The sequence below is a fragment of the Heptranchias perlo genome, chromosome 41 (genome assembly GCF_035084215.1).
Source record: "Heptranchias perlo isolate sHepPer1 chromosome 41, sHepPer1.hap1, whole genome shotgun sequence".
NCBI lineage: Eukaryota > Metazoa > Chordata > Chondrichthyes > Hexanchiformes > Hexanchidae > Heptranchias > Heptranchias perlo.
In genome coordinates, this window is record NC_090365.1 from 4,065,526 (window position 1) to 4,083,613 (window position 18,088).

General features: G+C 49.6%; 1 protein-coding gene across 1 annotated transcript in view; it reads left to right on the forward strand.

Annotated features, from left to right (window-relative positions):
• Positions 1-1,576: 1,576 nt before the first annotated feature.
• Positions 1,577-18,088, forward strand: part of LOC137305962 (zinc finger protein neuro-d4-like) — a 63,108-nt gene continuing 46,596 nt past the window's right edge. Inside the window, exons 1-2 of the mRNA XM_067974933.1 lie at positions 1,577-1,651; positions 16,525-16,685. Of these exons, the coding sequence (XP_067831034.1) occupies positions 1,620-1,651; positions 16,525-16,685 (193 nt within the window). The 5' untranslated portion in view covers positions 1,577-1,619. The remainder of the gene's footprint in view (positions 1,652-16,524; positions 16,686-18,088) is intronic.

An 18,088-nucleotide genomic window follows, 5' to 3' on the forward strand; every position in this document is an offset into this window, starting at 1 on the left:
AAATCTCTGGAGTGCGGCTTGAACCCATGGCCTTCAGACTCAGACTGAAGTGTGACAAACTGAGCCAAGCTGAGGCTAGTTAGCTAACCTCAAGGAGCTCCCATTAGCACACTTGGAGGGGTGTCTAAGATATGGGTCTTGTCACCCTGCAGTTATCTCTCTCGAGTGTGTCGTGACAGGGACAGAGTGTGCAATCCATACCGGGCAAATAGAAAGTCTGATTTCTCATTTGCTTGGTTTGGAGAATCTTAAACACAGTGATAAATTTCCATACATGGGATACCTGACTGATCGAAAAATAGTTCCCCCTTTCACTCTCCTCTTCCCCAAATATTCCACAATTACCAACACTCATGCACCTCTCTCGCATGGCCAAAGGCCTAGAATTACCAGCTTTTGACAAAAAGAAAGGCTTGGATTTATATTGTGCTTTTCAGGGGGTTCCAAAGTACTTTACAGCCAATGAAGTACAGTCACTGTTGTAATGTAGGGAAATGCAGCAGCCAATTTGCACACAGCAAGATCCCACAAACAACAATGTGATTATATCCAGATAATCTGTTTTTAGTGATGTTGGTAGAAGGATAAATATTGGCCCAGGACACCGGGGAGAACATAAGAACATAAGAAATAGGAGCAGGAGTAGGCCAATCGGCCCCTCGAGCCTGCTCCGCCATTCAATAAGATCATGGCTGATCTGATCCCAACCACAAATCTAAAGAACACAAGAAGTAGGAGCAGGACCCGGCCACACAGCCCCTGGGCCCTCTCCGCCACCCACAGGGGATTGACCGATCCGAACTCCCCTGCTCTTCTTTGAACTAGCACCATGGGATCGTTTACATCCACCTGAGAGGACAGAAAGGTCCTCTGTTTAATCCAGCCAGTCCCACTCCCCCGGTAGCTCTGCAAATTTTTTCCTTTGAAATGCTTATCCAGTTCCCTTTTGAAGGCCATGATTGAATCTGCCTCCGCCACCCCCTCGGGCAGTGCATTCCAGATCCTAACCGCTCGCTGTGCGAAAACGTTTTTCCTCATGTCACCTTTGGTTCTTTTGCCACGTTTGCTTTACTCCTGGTGAAATCTCTTTCATCGCTACAATGTCCCCAGCTCATGATGAACAGCAGACTTGCAATTAAAAGGGGAGAAAAAAACAAACTTCCAGAGGCTGGTTAAATAGATGGAAATTTCTGCACAGCCCATTCAAGAAGCCAGAGTGATGGGCGACCTCACAGCTCCCTCTGTGTGGTGCAATTATGAATGGCAAGCTGAGTCATTCCACCCCTGGGTGATTGACAGCTCCACTCCAAGAGAGAGTGAAGGTAGAGAGAGAGAGAGAGGGGACTACAACTCCCACCAGGCATCGCGGCCCCTCGGGAACTACAACTCCCAGCAGGCACTGGGATACCCCTTTTTCCCTCTCTTCCCCCCCCCCCCTTCCACCCCAGGAGCGCAGGCGCAGGCGCAGACCCGCCCCTCCGCACAGGTGACGTCGCTCCCCAGGCACCAGGGCGCCTGTGATTGGCCGCTTTCTGGCCGCAGCCCTGTTCCATATTCTGAATGGTCAAAATGTAATGCTAAAACCACAATTGTGATCTACAGTATTTTATTGTATCAAAATGGCGACAGTCATTCAGAATCCTTTAAAATCGTGAGTATCTGCAATATTTCTGCGTTGCATTTGCAATTTGCCCTGATCTTTGTTACATTTGGCAGTTCTTTAAAAACTTGCATGCAATATATGCTTTATAATTAATATATGCCAAGTGCATTGCACTCAATAATTTTCTGCACCCCTGTAATAATGTGATGGTGGAGCATTTTGCTGGCTGCAATTTTTTTTTTCATTTTTGCAACAACATTTTTTTTTTGTTAATTTTTTTTTTCTTTGACAGTTTCATTTTTTTTTTGGGGGGGGGGGGGGGCTGGATTTCCCCCCTCCTCCTGAAAACTCTTTTTGATGCAGAGTGCCTCCTCACCTTAAAGGTGCCTGGTGGCGTGGAGTATATTGTAAGCCCTGTGTATATATGTGTGGTGGTGGTGTTACTGTGTTAGTTAATGGGCTGTTGATCAGGGCTCAGCGGCAGCAATCCGCTCGCCTTTAATGAGAGGAGGAGGTGGGGGGGGGGGGGACTGCAGTGACCAGCGGCGCGGCAGCGCCACCCGGGGGTAGACGTTGGGAACTGCAGGGCAATTAAAGGCGGTGGAGCCGGCGGCAATAAAACGCTCAGCCGACAGAAAATTATTCCCCCCCCACCCCTCCTAAATAAGCTTGTTATAGAGGGGACTGCCATTTTTTGCACCTCGAATGCCTTCTTTTTTTTTTTTTGCAGCCTTGCAATTGTGAAGATCTGTTGTGCCAAAAGTTAATTGAAAAAATCCAAGCAGGTCCAAGGTTCCCATCCCCAGCCTGTGCTGAGCTAATTGGTCTCAGCCAAAGGTTCCAGAAGGGCCCCTAGGATCGACTGAGCCTTCTCCTGGTCACCTATCGAGCGGGCTGTGTTTCAAAGTGCTTGTGGGTGCTGTGGACTTCAGGCGAGGGCGGAATACAGCTCGGCTGCGCTGCCCTCTTAGCCGAATAGCCCGAAAACAGTCGGTGCCCAGGTTCACTGGAGGCGAGTGTCTCCCGTGGAACCTCATGCCAGCAGGAGTTCACGCCTACAAAAAGAGGAGGGGGGGGGGGGGAAGAGGGGGAGGAGAGAGAAAAGAAATGGCCTGAAAATAGATTCAGCAGCACTTTGCAGAGACTGGATTTAAAAACAAGAGCTCAAGATCAGAGTAAACCCTTGGCACCAGGGATAAGAGAGGGGGAGGGGGTGCTGTAGTGTGTTTGGGGAGGGGGGCTGTATTGCGTTTGGGGGGTGTATTGTGGTTGGGGTGGGGGGGTGTATTGTTTTTGGGGAGGGGGTTGTACTGTGGGTGGGGGGTGTATTGTTTTTGGGGAGGGGGGTGTATTGTTTTTGGGGAGGGGGGTGTATTGTTTTTGGGGAGGGGGGTGTATTGTTTTTGGGGAGGGGGGTGTATTGTTTTTAGGGAGGGGGGTGTATTGTTTTTGGGGAGGGGGGTGTACTGTGGGTGGGGAGGGGGTTGTATTGTGTTTGGGGGGGGTTGTGGCTGATGTTGCCAAAGAGCATTTTACATCTGCGTAACTGAGCAAGCCGAGGGCTAATAGGACTCCCAGCCGGGAGGAGATCCTACGTTGAAATTTGGCCAAGTGCCTAGGAATGATTTTTTGTTCGGTGATGTTTAAATGCCTGACATCTGTGAAACCCTGTGTCAGTTACTTTACCCTGAAGGGAAGCCCTTCAGGGTGTGATCGTCATTTGGAGGGAGGGGGAGAGCTGTGGAGAGGGGGGGAAAGGAGAAAGATGGAGTCACCTGAGGCAGCCTGAGGGCTGTATAGATAATTAGGGCTGTCCCAGATACCACAGGAATTCCTGAGTGCACAGGAAAGCCCTGCTTAAAATTTGTTCGGTGCAAGGAAACCCCCTTCCCGGGACCCCCTCCCTCCCAGGGAACCCTGCTCCTCTCCTCCCTGATCCTCCCGAGTCCAGCTCAGCTCTCCCTCAGTTGGCAGGAGCACTGCAGCCTGTCAGGGAAATGCTGGTGTTCTTCAGAATAAATTGACTGCGAATAAAAACTAATGGGAAACAGGCAGCAGGCATTTATGATTTAGTAAAAATAGCCCCACAATTAAAGTGTTTCCAGGCTGCGTTTGGAGTTTAACAGTACACAGGCTGATGTTACAGCGTTTCCAGGCTGCGTTTGGAGTTTAACAGTACACAGGCTGATGTTAGTGTTTCCAGGCTGCGTTTGGAGTTTAACAGTACACAGGCTGATGTTACAGCGTTTCCAGGCTGCGTTTGGAGTTTAACAGTACACAGGCTGATGTTACAGTGTTTCCAGGCTGCGTTTGGAGTTTAACAGTACACAGGCTGATCTTACAGAGTTTCCAGGCTGCGTTTGGTGTTTAACAGTACACAGGCTGATGTTACAGTGTTTCCAGGCTGCGTTTGGTGTTTAACAGTACACAGGCTGATGTTACAGTGTTTCCAGGTTGCGTTTGGAGTTTAACAGTACACAGGCTGATGTTACAGTGTTTCTAGGCTGCGCTCGGTGTTTAACAATACACAGGCTGATGTTAAAACTGTACAGGAGTATTTTGGTGATTGTTGGATCAGGAGCTGGGGGCCTAGATAATCATAGAATAGAATCATAGAAAGTTACGGCACAGAAGGAGGCCATTCGGCCCACCGTGTCCATGCTGGCCGAAAAAGAGCCATCCAGCCTAAACGTTCTATGCAGCACTTGGTCAGTAGCCCTGGAGGTTGTACTTACCTCTAGTGTTTCCCTTTAATATCATCCTAACATCAAACAAAATGAATTCTCGGATATGGCCTGAAAGTTGGTTCACACGGAACACAGAGGAAATGTTGTTTTTAACTTTTCACCTTTTTTAATAAAAATTTGTGGAATTTTTTTTAAATTGAAAGAAATGCAGGTACAGGCTGGAATCTGGTTGCCTGACGTCTATTGATTTATTAAGACAGTTTTTTCTCCCTCCTGTCTTAAGGCGTTAGCAAACTTGCAGGGGTGGATCTTTACAGGAGACACTCAGCAGGTCAGCGACTGTCTGTGGAGAGGGGAGAGTTGGGGTTAATGTTTCAGGCCGATGACCTCTCACTGGGTTTTTTTTGTTTTGGTTGGGTTATGACGAAAGGTCATCGACCTGAAATGTTAACCCTGACCATCCCTCTCTCCGCAGATGCTGCCTGACGTGCTGAGTGTTTCCAGGTTTTTATTCCAGCACCTGCGGTATTTTTGCTTTCGTTGTCTTGCAGTTCTACAGCGGCCAGTTGCCTTTTGTTATTTAAACGTGGAGTTTGCGGAGAAGGAGGAGGAATTTCAGACGTCTATTTTAAATAAACCAAAGGGGTGACTGCGTTCCCTCAGTGTCATTAACAGAAAGGCAACAGCACGATTATCCTCTCTAACTGAGGAGACACCATTAATATAAACTAAAATAAACTTGCCTGCTCCAGAGACTTGAGCACAGAATCTACTCCCAGTGCAGTGCTGAGGGAGTGCTGCACTGTCGTTAAACCGAGGCTCTGTCTGCCCTCTCGGGTGGATGTAAAAGATCCCACGGCCACTATTCTGAAGAAGAGCAGGGGAGTTCTCCCTGGTGTCCTGGGCCAATATTTATCCCTCAACCAACACCTAAAAAACAGATTATCTGGTCATTATCACATTGCTGTTTGTGGGAGCTTGCTGTGCGCAAATTGGCTGCCGCATTTCCTACATTATAACAGTGACTACACTTCAAAAGTACTTCTTTGGCTGTAAAGCGCTTTGGGACGTCCTGAGGTTGTGAAAGGTGCTATATAAATGCAGGTTTTTCTTTTTGTTTTGGCATTTCCTTCTTTTTGGACCTTGACTGCCTCCTCTTGAAGCAGTGGGGACTCGCTCCAATTTGCACTGGGACAACGGTGCAGGTGCCTCTGATACACTCGTAGGTGTGTGGGCCCCCCTCAGGATTATGGAAATGACTCTGTCCCTGCGATCTGGGCCAGGTGTTTCACGTCTTAGCCTCCGGTGGGGGGGGGGGGGGGCAGGGGCCACGCTCCGTAACACATTCAGCTGGCGGAGGAGTGACCCTGGAGTTTCGGGCCCTTTTTCCGACCGAGTGCTCCCAGGAGGAGCCTCCCCCACCGGGTGCACACTTCTTGAACTTGTCAAGTGATTCCCTTTAGCGTCTGGTTCACGTAGAATAGAAGCATACAGCACAGAAGGAGGCCATTTGGCCCATCGTGTCTGTGCCGGCTCTTTGAAAGAGCTGTCCAATTAGTCCCACATCTTAGAAAGTCACAGAGAGCTGGAAATAAGAACAGGGAATGCTGGGAGCACGCGGAATGTCCGACAGTATCTGTGGAAGGGGAAAGACAAGTTTAGGTTTGGGACATTGGTGCTTTATCTGAACAGTCCTGTCTTCTGTCTTACACATAGAATCATAAAGCACAGGAGGAGGCCATTCGGCCCATCGTGCCTGTTCCGGCTCTTTGAAAAAGCTATCCAATTAATCCCACTCCCCCTGCCCTGCGAATTTTTCCTTTTCAAGTATTTATTCGATTCCCTTTTGAAAGTTACTATTGAATCTGCTTCCACCGCCCTTTTCAGGCAGACGGGGGCCTCAGTTTAACGTCTCACCCACGGAGGGATTTGAAAGCAAGGGTGAGGATTTTAGAATTGATGTGTTGGCGGACCAGCTCTCACCACGCACTGACGGACCAGCTGCGCATCCGTAGCTTTCGTCTTGTTCTTTTTTTATATCTCGGCTGAAACAATCCGACAGGCCGGAGGGAAGAGGCCAGTGAGTGCCCTGACTCCCGCCGCCCATGGTGGCAAAGCCTCTGATTAGCCTGGCACAGCGTTGCCTGGGCAGTAGGCACAAGTCTGCCACCGGGATTCAGCTGGAAGTACTTCACACAGATGGTGCCCACTCGTTGAGCTGTTGCCTGGTTTTTTTTTTTCGCTACAACCCCCCTGCTGATATACTAGACACGAGCACATTCCTCTCGAGCTCAGTGGGCCAATTTTACACTCAATTCAAACCTGCTGCTCAGTGATTTTAGTACCCTGGGTCACTTAAACAGCTTCTAACACAGCAGTCGGGAGTCTGTGCAGGGATCGCTCGCTCTGTATGTTTAATATCAGAGCCCCTGTAAAGTGGACCATTTTACTTTCTGTGCATTTTGTTACAGTTAACCCTTCCCTGCCCCGGTCACCTCTGACTCTCGCTGTTCGCTGAGTGCTGACAATTGGCTCCCGGTCTGCCAACGCCAATTTAAAATTCTCATCCTTGTTTTCAAACCCTTCCAAGGCCTCGCCCCCCCCACCCCCCATCTCCGTAACCTCTTCCAGACCTACAACCCTCTGAGATCTCTGCGCTCCTCCAATTCTGGCCTCTTGCGCATCCCTGATTTTCATCGCTCCACCATTGGCGGCCGTGCCTTCAGCTGCCTGGGCCCTAAGCTCTGGAATTCCCTCCCTAAACCTCTCCGCCTCTCTCTCCTCCTTTAAGACGCTCCTTAAAACCTACCTCTTTGTCCAAGCTTTTGGTCACCTGTCCTAATATCTGCTTATGTGGCTCGGTGTCAAATTTTTGTCTGATAATCGCTCCTGTGAAGCTCCTTGGGACGTTTTACTACGTTAAAGGCGCTATATAAATGCAAGTTACTGTTGTTGCAGAAATATAAACAGAAAATGCTGGAAACACCCAGCAGGACAGGCAGCATCTACGGAGAGAGAAACAGAGTTCACATTTCAGGTGATGACGAAAGGACATCGACCTGAAACATTAACCCTCCCTTCCCCTCTCCGTAGATGCTGCCTGACCCACTGAGTGTTACCAGCATTTTCTGCTTTCATTTCAGCCTGTTCCGCCATTCAGTGAGATCATGGCTGATCTGTATCCTAACTCCATTTACCCGCCTTGGCTCCATATCCCTTAATACCCTTGGCCGGCAGAAACCTATCGATCTCAGATTTTAAATTATTAATTGAGCGAGCATCTACTGCTTTTTGTGGGAGAGAGTCCCAAACTTCTACCACCCTTTGTGTGAAGAAGTGTTTCCTGACTTCTCTCCTGAATGGCCTGGCTCTGATTTTAAGGTTATGTCCCCTTGTCCTAGACTCTTCCCCACCAGCGGAAAAGGTTTCTCTCTATCCACCCTATCAATTCCTTTCAAAATCCTAAAAGTCTCAATCAAATCACCCCTTAAACTTCTACATTGCTGGGACTACAGCCCTAGTTTATATAATCTCTCTATTTCTGCGACAAGCAGATGGTGTAAATACTTTTAGAGGAGAATGAAATTGTTGCTTGAAGAGCGGAATATTCGGGGGAGGTGAGCAGGAGTGTGGGATTAGACTAAATGGCTCATGTGGAGAATAAACGCCAGCACAGACTGTTCTGGAACATTCTATCATTGTGTGTGATAAGACGCTACAAAAATATACGTTCTCTCTTGTTCAAACTATCTTGAATATTTGATTGCCTGGTGTAAGACTTGATGGGTCAAAGGTCGTGGTCTGATTTCTGTTGGCCGCTTTGTAGATTATGAAAAAAAAAATCATCGAAAACCTTTCATAATTAAAAATCTCAGTATCAAAAGGAAGAGGGAAAAAGGAGGTTTTTATTTTAACTGAACAGACCTCTGGGTGAAATTCCCTCTTCTGACCAAAAAAATAATCCCCCCGTCCCCGCTGGAAAAATGCCCTTTTTTTTTTCTCTGTAATTAATGACTCAGTAACAACGTTTCAATTCCAAGAAATCACATTCTTGATGAGATCTTCATCCAAATGTCCAAACACGAGTGTTTTCCAGCAGGAATCACTGGATAGTGAGGAGAAACCCTGTCTGGTTTCTCTCTTCCCCCTCACCCAGGCTCATTGAACGGGCTTGCCAACTCTGGTTGCCTGTATTCCTGGAGGTTTCATCACATGACCGCTCCGCGCCCCGCCCACCCCGCGCTCCCGCCATTGGTCGCCCGACACGTCCATCCTCGCGGTGGCCCGCCTTCCCACGTCCAATTGGAAAGCGAACAGACTCTTCGTTAACCGATTGGATGATTCTTGACTGTCAGTCAAACAGCCTTTTCTTTCCCCCCCCCCCGTCTCCAATATTTTTCGTAACTAATAAGCGAAAGTGTTCAAAGAAAATTTTAAAAAGCCCACCATTTGTTTAACGACCTGACGATTTTTCTCCCGGGTTTTTGCTCGCAGCAGTGTCCTGGAGATCAGTCTTCAATTCCTGGAGACTCCAGGACAATCCTGGAGGGTTGGCAACCCCTAACCCAAGCACCTGACATGACCCAGGGGCACTGAGTCCAGATGCAATTGCCTCAGTTACCACCCTGGTGCAGAGATCGGTGTACACGCCCCAGCCCAGAGCCGAAACTTCGACCTACTTGGCTCTGGACAACTGGGGTTTGGGAAACTGTCCCATCCCCTCCACCCTGATGAACATAAAGGAGAAACACGCAGATTTTATTTGATGTGGCCGCATTTATTGCCCACCCCCTAGTTGCCCGGAGAAGGTGGACCTTCTCCACGACTCGCTGAGGTCCCTGCAGTGATGGATCTCCCATGGTGGTTTCTGGTCGGGGGTTCCAGGATTTTGACCCAGCGACGATGAAGGAACGGCCGATTTGCGTCCAAGTCAGGGTGGGGTGTGAGTTGGAGGGGAGCTCGGAGGTGATGCTGTTCCCAAAGCAGCTCTCAGACACATCTTACGTTAATGCTGCCCCAAGCCTGCTCTGATCTGGGCTGGTGAGAGGGTCAAGAGACTCCCAGTCTAATCTACTATGGTATTGATTTCTTGGTTGATTAATAAAATATGGGAATACATTAAAAGCATCATAAAGCACTGCTTCTGGTTAAATGTGCTCCGTGAAGTCAGTATCACTATGCAGCAGTCATTATATGTCGCCCAGACAGCCCATAAATTCAGTGCCTAATAGAACATTCTGGCATTTGTTTTGTTATTGCGATGATGTCACTAGTCTTCTGCAGGAGAGGAGCTGAACGACCCAGTGTGTGATTGTGTGTGTGTGTGTGTGTGTCTGTGATTGTGTGTGTGTGTGATTGTGTGTGTGTGTGATTGTGTGTGTGTGTGTGTGTGTGTGTCTGTGTGATTGTGTGTGTGTGTGTGTGTGTGTGTCTGTGTGTGTGATTGTGTGTGTGTGTCTGTGTGATTGTGTGTGTGTGTCTGTGTGATTGTGTGTGTGTCTGTATCTGTATGTGTGTGTGTGTGTGATTGTGTCTGTGTGATTGTGTGTGTGTCTGTATCTGTATCTGTATGTGTAATTGTGTATCTGTGTCTGTGTGTGTGTGATTGTGTGTGTGTGTGATTGTGTGTGATTGTGTGTGTGTGTGTGTGATTGTGTGTGTGTCTGTATCTGTATGTGTAATTGTGTATCTGTGTCTGTGTGTGTGTGATTGTGTGTGTGTGTGTGTGATTGTGTGTGTGTGTCTGTGTGATTGTGTGTGTGTGTGTGTGATTGTGTGTGTGTGTCTGTGTGATTGTGTGTGTGTGTCTGTGTGATTGTGTGTGTCTGTGTGATTGTGTGTGTCTGTGTGATTGTGTGTGTGTGTGTCTGTGTGTGTGTGTGTGTCTGTGTGATTGTGTGTGTGTCTGTATCTGTATCTGTGTGTGTGTGATTGTGTGTGTCTGTGTGTGTGTGTCTGTATGTGTAATTGTGTATGTATGTGTCTGTATGTATGATTGATTGTGTGTGTGCGTGTGTGTGTATGATTGATTGATTGATTGATTGATTGTGTGTGTGCGCACGCACAAAGTGGGGTTGCCAATCCTCCAGGATTGTCCTGGAGTCTCCAGGAATCAAAGATTAATCTCCTGGAACTGCTGCGAGCAACTCAGGGAAAAAATCTTAGGGGCATAAAAAGAATAGTTTTATTTACTCATTATAAAAATATTGGAGGGGGGGTGGCTGTCTGACTGGGCGGGACAGTTGGGAGGTGGAAGGTCATGTGATGAAACCTCCAGGAATATGTCCAACCAGAGTTGGCAACCCGAGTGCCAAGCCTTGGACGAAGGCCACAGCCTCTTGTCTAGCTCAGTGACCGGGCCGTTTATCATTCCCTTGTACTTCTCCCCTCCCTCTCCTCGGACCGGTCGTTTTGGACACTGGCACCAGGGGCACCCAGCCGCCCCTCCCAAGCTGCCATTGTCCGCGCTTGATCCTAGAGAGTGAGTGCTGGCCGGCTATTCAACCGTGGGACTGTGACGGCCGAGCTGGCTCCTGCCCTCCCCCCCGGACGTTTGCCCCCAGCACGGGTCACTAGATGGCGATTAGCAACGGGCAACCTGGCTGATTGGTCTTCTTTCCAAGCCTAACCCTGGGGTACTGAGGCCAATGACAGAACATTACAACAGTGACCACACTTCAAAATCTCTTCATTGGCTGTACAGCGCTTCGGGACGTGCTGAGGTTGTGAAAGGCGCTATATAAATGCAGGTTCTTTCTTACTTACGCTACCCGTTGAGATCTGTTAACTCCACGCCGGAGGGAGATTGTACCTGAGACCTTCCTGGGCCTGCTTGGCTCAGTAATTCACTGCCTCAACCAGCCGAGCCATCAGGGGAGCCTCGGGGCATGTTGCTCGATTTGTTGATTTAGAATTCAGCGATGAGCAGAATCATCTGGCTCAAGCTAACACAGCAGTGATGGTGTGACTGAGAAATTAGCACAAGCTGCAGTGAGCAAAAGTGAGGTAATTATATGACAGGAGGTTAAAGGCATCGCTCCTTAAAGGAGCTGGTTGTGTGACGGTGGGACAAGAAAAGACTTACAATAGCGCCCTATCACATCTCTCAAAACATCTCACAACCCCGTCACATGCAATGAATTACTTTGAAGTGAGATGGTCGCTGTGATCGAGCCCAGTTTAATGTTCTGCACCCTCTCCACTAATTTGCCCCATTCCTTCCCAGCATGTCGCTCCACACAACACTGATATTCCTGCCTTTCCTTGGGATTCACCGTGGGGGGAATGGGGATGGGGTGGGATTGTGTTGGAGTTGGGTTTTGGCCATGTCGGGAATGGGGATGGGGTGGGATTGTGTTGGAGTTGGGTTTTGGCCATTTGGGGAATGGGGATGGGGTGGGATTGTGTTGGAGTTGGGTTTTGGCCATGTCGGGAATGGGGATGGGGTGGGATTGTGTTGGAGTTGGGTTTTGGCCATGTCGGGAATGGGGATGGGGTGGGATTGTGTTGGAGTTGGGTTTTGGCCATGTCGGGAATGGGGATGGGGTGGGATTGTGTTGGAGTTGGGTTTTGGCCATGTCGGGAATGGGGATGGGGTGGGATTGTGTTGGAGTTGGGTTTTGGCCATTTGGGGAATGGGGATGGGGTGGGATTGTGTTGGAGTTGGGTTTTGGCCATGTCGGGAATGGGGATGGGGTGGGATTGTGTTGGAGTTGGGTTTTGGCCATTTGGGGAATGGGGATGGGGTGGGATTGTGTTGGAGTTGGGTTTTGGCCATGTCGGGAATGGGGATGGGGTGGGATTGTGTTGGAGTTGGGTTTTGGCCATGTCGGGAATGGGGATGGGGTGGGATTGGGCTGACTCAGAAGGTACAATCTTTGGATTGAGTTATGTTAGTAGCTCTCAGATGGGGCAGCGGTCGGGCTGCTACAATTGCCCTCAGTATCCCCAGTCCGGGGAGGGTAGAATTGCCATCAGGGTTGACCCCTGCTTGTTAAGGGATGGAGGAATCGCTGCCGCCAGTACATGTAACGACCACTGACCACTCTTCAATGCCGACACGCACAGCGGCTAAGGCAATCCTTCCCTCCTCCTCCTCCTTCTCCCTGCCCTCGTCCACTCCCCTCACTCAACCTCCTCGCCCTCCCTCACCCCACTCCCTCCCCTCCTCCCCTCCCTTCCCTCACTCCCACTCCCTGCCCTACCCCTCCCCTGCTCCTCCCCTCCCTGTACCCTCCTCCTGGCCTTCCCCTCCCTCGCCCCCTCCCCTCCTGCCGCCCTTTCCCTCCCCGCCCTCTCCCACGCCCCTTCCCCCATTCCCCCTCCTCCTCCCCATTCCCCCTCCTCCTCCCCATTCCCCCTCCTCCTCCCCATTCCCCCTCACCCCTTCTCCCCACCCCCCCCCACCGCAGTCTGTGGCCACGTTTAGATATTTGTATGAAATCTGTGTTACTGTTAATGCCTTTTTCTGTCTGCATTTCGATTGAATTGCTAAGTGAAAGATTACATGGGCTGCGGTTTAAAAAAAAGCCTTTCCAAGATGGTTATCTTGTAACCTCGACCCGACGCAAGTCCAGGCCCAAAACTATTTGGCACAACCTCGTCTCTGTTTATCAGGGTTCAGCTGTGTGCAGAATAATTAAGACAAATTTTTACGAACCAATTCTCTTTAAATATTTTAACCGTCTGTACATCTGTGCTGCACATGTGCAGTAATGTGGAGCCATTTTAAGCTATAAGATACAGAGAAGGTAAAATGTCTGACCTGAAATGATGAAGAATTGCTGTAGAATCTACAACAACTTGCATTTATATAGCGCCCTTAACATAGTAAAACGTCCCGAGGCTCTTCACAGGAGCGTAAATCAGACAGAAGTTTGACACTGAACCACATAACGAGATATTAGGACAGGTGACCAAAAGCTTGGTCAATGAGGTAGGTTTTAAGGAGCACCTTAGAGGAGGAGAGAGAGGCGGAGAGGTTTAGGGAGGGAATTCCAGAGCTTAGGGCCCAGGCAGCTGAAGGCACGGCCGCCAATGGTGGAGCGATTAAAATCAGGGATGTGCAAGAGGCCAGAATTGGAGGAGCGCAGAGATCTCGGAGGGTTGTAGGACTGGAGGAGGTCACAGAGATAGGGAGGGGGCGAGGGATTTGAACTCACAGGATGATCATTTTAAATTTGACGTGTTGCCGGACTGGGAGCCAGTGTAGGTCAGCGAGCCCAGGGTGGGCATGACCAGAGTGTGGATCGCGCTCCTTACAGCTTGGCTCGGTTGGTAGGACTCTCCCTCCCAAGTCGGAAGATTTCTGGGTTCAAGCCCCTCGCGAGGGCCTGAGTCCAAAGTCCAGCTTGACACTTCAGTGCCACATCGGGGGAGCGAGTGCTGCACAGTCTTCCAGATGAGATGTTAAAATCACGCCTGCCTCTTGTAATGATTCAGGTGAATGTTAAAGACTCCACGGCACCATTCAGAGAGCAGGGAGCTCTCCCGGTGACCTGGCCAACATTCGATCCTCAGCCAACACCAGCAGAAAAAAAAAACCCTGTCTGGTCCATTATCTCATTGCTGTTTGTGGGATCTTGCTGTGCGTGTTAGCGATGCCGTGTTCACCTGCACAAGAACCATCGCTGCACGTCAGCGTAATTCAGCGCATTAAAAGCATTTTGAGATTTCTTTTATCATTCTTTGGATGCGGGCGTCGCTGGCAAGGCCGGCATTTATTGCTCGTCCCCTAATTGCCCCTTGAGAAGGTGGTGGTGAGCCGCCTTCTTGAACCGCTGCAGTCCGTGTGGTGAAGGTTCTCCCACAGTGCTGTTAGGTCGGGAGATCCAGGATTTTGACCCAGCGACGATGAAGGAACGGCCGATATATTTCCAAGTGGGGATGGTGTGTGACTCGGAGGGGAACGTGCGGGTGTTGTTGTTCCCATGTACCTGCTGCCCTTGTCCTTCTAGGTGGTAGAGGTCGCGGGTTTGGGAGGTGCTGTCGAAGAAGCCTTGGCGAGTTGCTGCAGTGCATCCTGTGGATGGTCCACACTGCAGCCGCAGTGCGCTGGTGGTGAAGGGAGTGAATGTTTAGGGTGGTGGATGGGGTGCTGATCAAGCAGATGTTTATGGGAGAAAAGATAAGACGCTATATAAATGCATATCTTTCCTTCTGTTGCTATGTACTCCGGAAACACAGAGTAACTTATATAGACTGATCTATTTAACTGAAAAAGCAGCCATAAAATGGGGGAGTAACTTATACACTGGGTTTTACAGTATTTAAAGGGGCACTCCATCCTGATGCCTTTTTGTTCCCTCACCGATGACGCTGGGGTACAGTTCCACAGACACCAGTCGCCTCGTCGTGTGTGAGCCTAGACAATGAATGTCAACAGACTATTTAACCATGGGTGGCATCACGGCTAAGTTTAATCCTGTTCCAATCGGATATCCATACACTCGTTTTCCAGCAGGAATCTCAGGACCGTGATCAGGAGTGGGGTGTCAGGCAGATTCATTCCCTCTCTCTAGCCCATAAAATAAGAGATATCATCTTTATACAGCACCTTTCACGACCTCAGGACGTCCCAAAGCACTTTATAGCCAGTGAAGTACTTTTTTTGAAGTGCAGTCACTGTTGTAATGTAGGAAACGCGGCAGCCAATTTACGCACAGCAAGATCCCACAAACAGCAATGTGATAATGACCGGATAATCTGTTGTTTAGTGGCGTTGGTTGATAAATATTGGCCAGGACACTGGGGAGAACTCCCCCTGCTCTTCTTCCAAATAGTGGCCGTGGGATCTTTTACGTCCACCTGAGAGGGCAGACGGGGCCTCGGTTTAACGGCTTATCCGAAAGACGGCACCTGCGACAGTGCAGCACTCCCTCTGTACTGGCACTGGGTGTGTCAGCCTAGACCACTGGCCCTCGGCTGAGCTCCGCACACACCTCCTGGTCTCCAGGGGGCGAAGCACCACACCAGACGGCAAGTCTACCAGGAGAGGCATCGTCCGACGCCTAGTTTATAAGCGGTTGCCGTGGTGGCTAATTCTGTGCCTGAGAACAACAGCTGGTCATTTTTCTGTCAAGTTGCTGCCAAAGTCCTTAAAGCAGCGACTGAGCGGAACAAACATCGAGGAACCACCAAACTAAACTGCAAAAGTTTTCGCGTGTGTCCTTTGGCGTCCTGGTTTCAGGAAGGAAAGTTCCAGAATTAGTTGGGACACTGGGGGAAAAAAAAACAAGCTGTTCATAAGATGAGCCAAGGCTTTGATTCTCCACATCTATTTACTCAGTTTAATCTAATCAGCAGTACACCCTGACTTTATTGACCGTTTAAAATCGGCTCTTTGTACTGTATCTTCTTGTGGCTGTGTGGTTCAGTGTGGTGTCCAGTGATGGGGTGAAGGGTTGTGCTACGCAGCATCGGGCTCAGTGTGCTTGGCCCAGGCAGGGGAAAGAGAAAGCGGAGATCCCCCTTCTAATCACAGTCCGCTGACCCCCTTGCTGGAATGTGTGTGGGATTTGCCAGCTAGGAGGTGAAGCACACTGCAGTTGAAATGCCCACCAGATGGCCTTCAGATGACGAATGGTACCTGATGGGTGAGAAACAGTATCCCCACTTTCAGGACAGGAGGGGAGAAAATTAGGCTGAAAAGAAACCAATATTGTGTCAGCCGTGGGTCAGTGGGTATCACTCTGATGTCAGAAGGTCGTGGGTTCAAACCCCACTCCAGAGACTTGAGCGCAAAATCCAGGCCGACACTCCCAGGCCCAGTACTGAGGGAGTGCTGCACTGTCGGAGGTGCCGTCTTTCGGATGAGATGTTAAACCGAGGCCCCGTCTGCCCTCTCGGGTGAACGTAAAAGATCCCTAATGGGGACAGCACTATTCGAAGAAGAGCAGGGGAGTTCTCCCAGTGTCCTGGCCAATATTTATACCTAAAACAGATTATCTGGTCATTTATTTAATTGCTGTTTGTGCCACCTTGCTGTGAGCCAATGGGCAGTAACTCACTCCTGGCTATCTATTATTCTATGTATAAACCTTCTGAACCCCTCGATTAGATTCCAGCCTGTAACTCGCTCCCAGGTATCTATTATTTTAAGTGTTCCAATTCCCCTGGCAATTTCACTCTGAGGGAATTCTGCGGTTGCCATGTCACTGAAGGAAGGTGACGGGTTCTTGAGATGTTTGAGTTGAGGCGACACTAACGCGTTCTCCGTTGTCTCCTGCTTTTCAGGCTGGGCGAGGATTTTTACCGTGAGGCGATCGAGCACTGTCGTAGCTACAATGCGCGTCTGTGCGCTGAGCGGAGCATGCGTCTCCCATTCCTCGACTCGCAGACTGGTGTCGCCCAGAACAACTGCTACATCTGGATGGAAAAGACTCACCGGGGCCCAGGCACGTCTTTAGTTTCTGTTTTGTTTGGGTGGAGTGGGGGTGGGGGAGGGCGCGGTCGTGAGATTTCAATGTTCCTACATTACAACGGTGACTAAACTTCAAAAAGTGCTTTGGGACGTCCTGAGGTGGTGCAAGGCGCTATATAAATGCACGTTCTCTCTTTCTTTTGACTTTGACTCCCATCTCTCTATTGCACCAGAGTGGACTTTTGCTCCTCTCACACCTGCGATCCTTGTGGTCTGTCTGAGGGAGTGCTGCACTGTCTGAGGTGCCGTCTTTCGGATGAGAGGTTAAACCGAGGCCCCGTCTGCCCCCCTCAGCTGGAGGTAAAAGATCAGACGGGCACTATTCGAAGAAGAGCAGGGGGAGTTCTCCCCAGTGTCCTGGGGTCAATATTTATCCCTCAACCAACATCACTAAAAACAGATGATCTGGTCATTTATCGCTTTACTGTTTGTGGGATCTTGCTGTGCGCAAATTGGTCTTTCTTTCTTTCCTCTTGTCCTTATAATGTATCGCCTTCTGGATAAGCGTGGAGAACATTTGGACCAGGAGAAAAAGGAGTTTGAAACCCACAGCTGAGCGCGAGTTAGATAGAGGAAGTATTAGAATGCAGCTCACTGATGCCGGGTGGTGAAGGGGTTAATTTGGTGCAGTGCTTGGATGTAATTTTTTTCTCTAGGCTGCAGCATTTTTGTCAGATGCACATTGAACGAAAATCTGTCACAAAAACTCATTGGAATGAAATCAAAACCCAGTAGCAGGATCTGGAATAAAGGCGAATCCTGAAACGAGGAGGGAATAAGCCCTGATTATAGATGGATAGAGTTATATATAGAATACAAGTGGATGTCCCAGGACAAAAGCATTATATCACCGAAAGCACAATGTATCAATCCGGTGATAAGGTGGAGTTGTGTTTAAGGTGGCCCCGGGGACCAGGAGATATAATTGCTGTAAATAAGCACTGGCTGAGCTCGCTGTCTGGGCACACTGTCTGGGCACACTGTCTGGGCTCGCTGTCTGAACTCACTGTCTAGGCACACTGTCTGGGCACACTGCCTGGGTTTGCTGTCTGAACACACTGTCTGAGCTCACAGTCTGGGCTTGCTGTCTGGGCTCGCAGTCTGGGCTCGCTGTCTGAGCTCACTGTCTGGGCGCACTGTCTGGGTGCATTGTCTGGGCTCACAGTCTGGGCATACTGTCTGAGCTCATTGTCTGGGCTCGCTGTCTGGGCTCACAGTCTGGGCTCGCTGTCTGAGCTCACGGTCTGGGCTCACGGTCTGGGCTCGCTGTCTGGGCTCACAGTCTGGGCTCACGGTCTGGGCTCACTGTCTGAGTTTAATTGCCATTTGACCAGAGCACTTTGCAGGTTAGAATGTGTCAGTTTTAGTTTGCAGCTC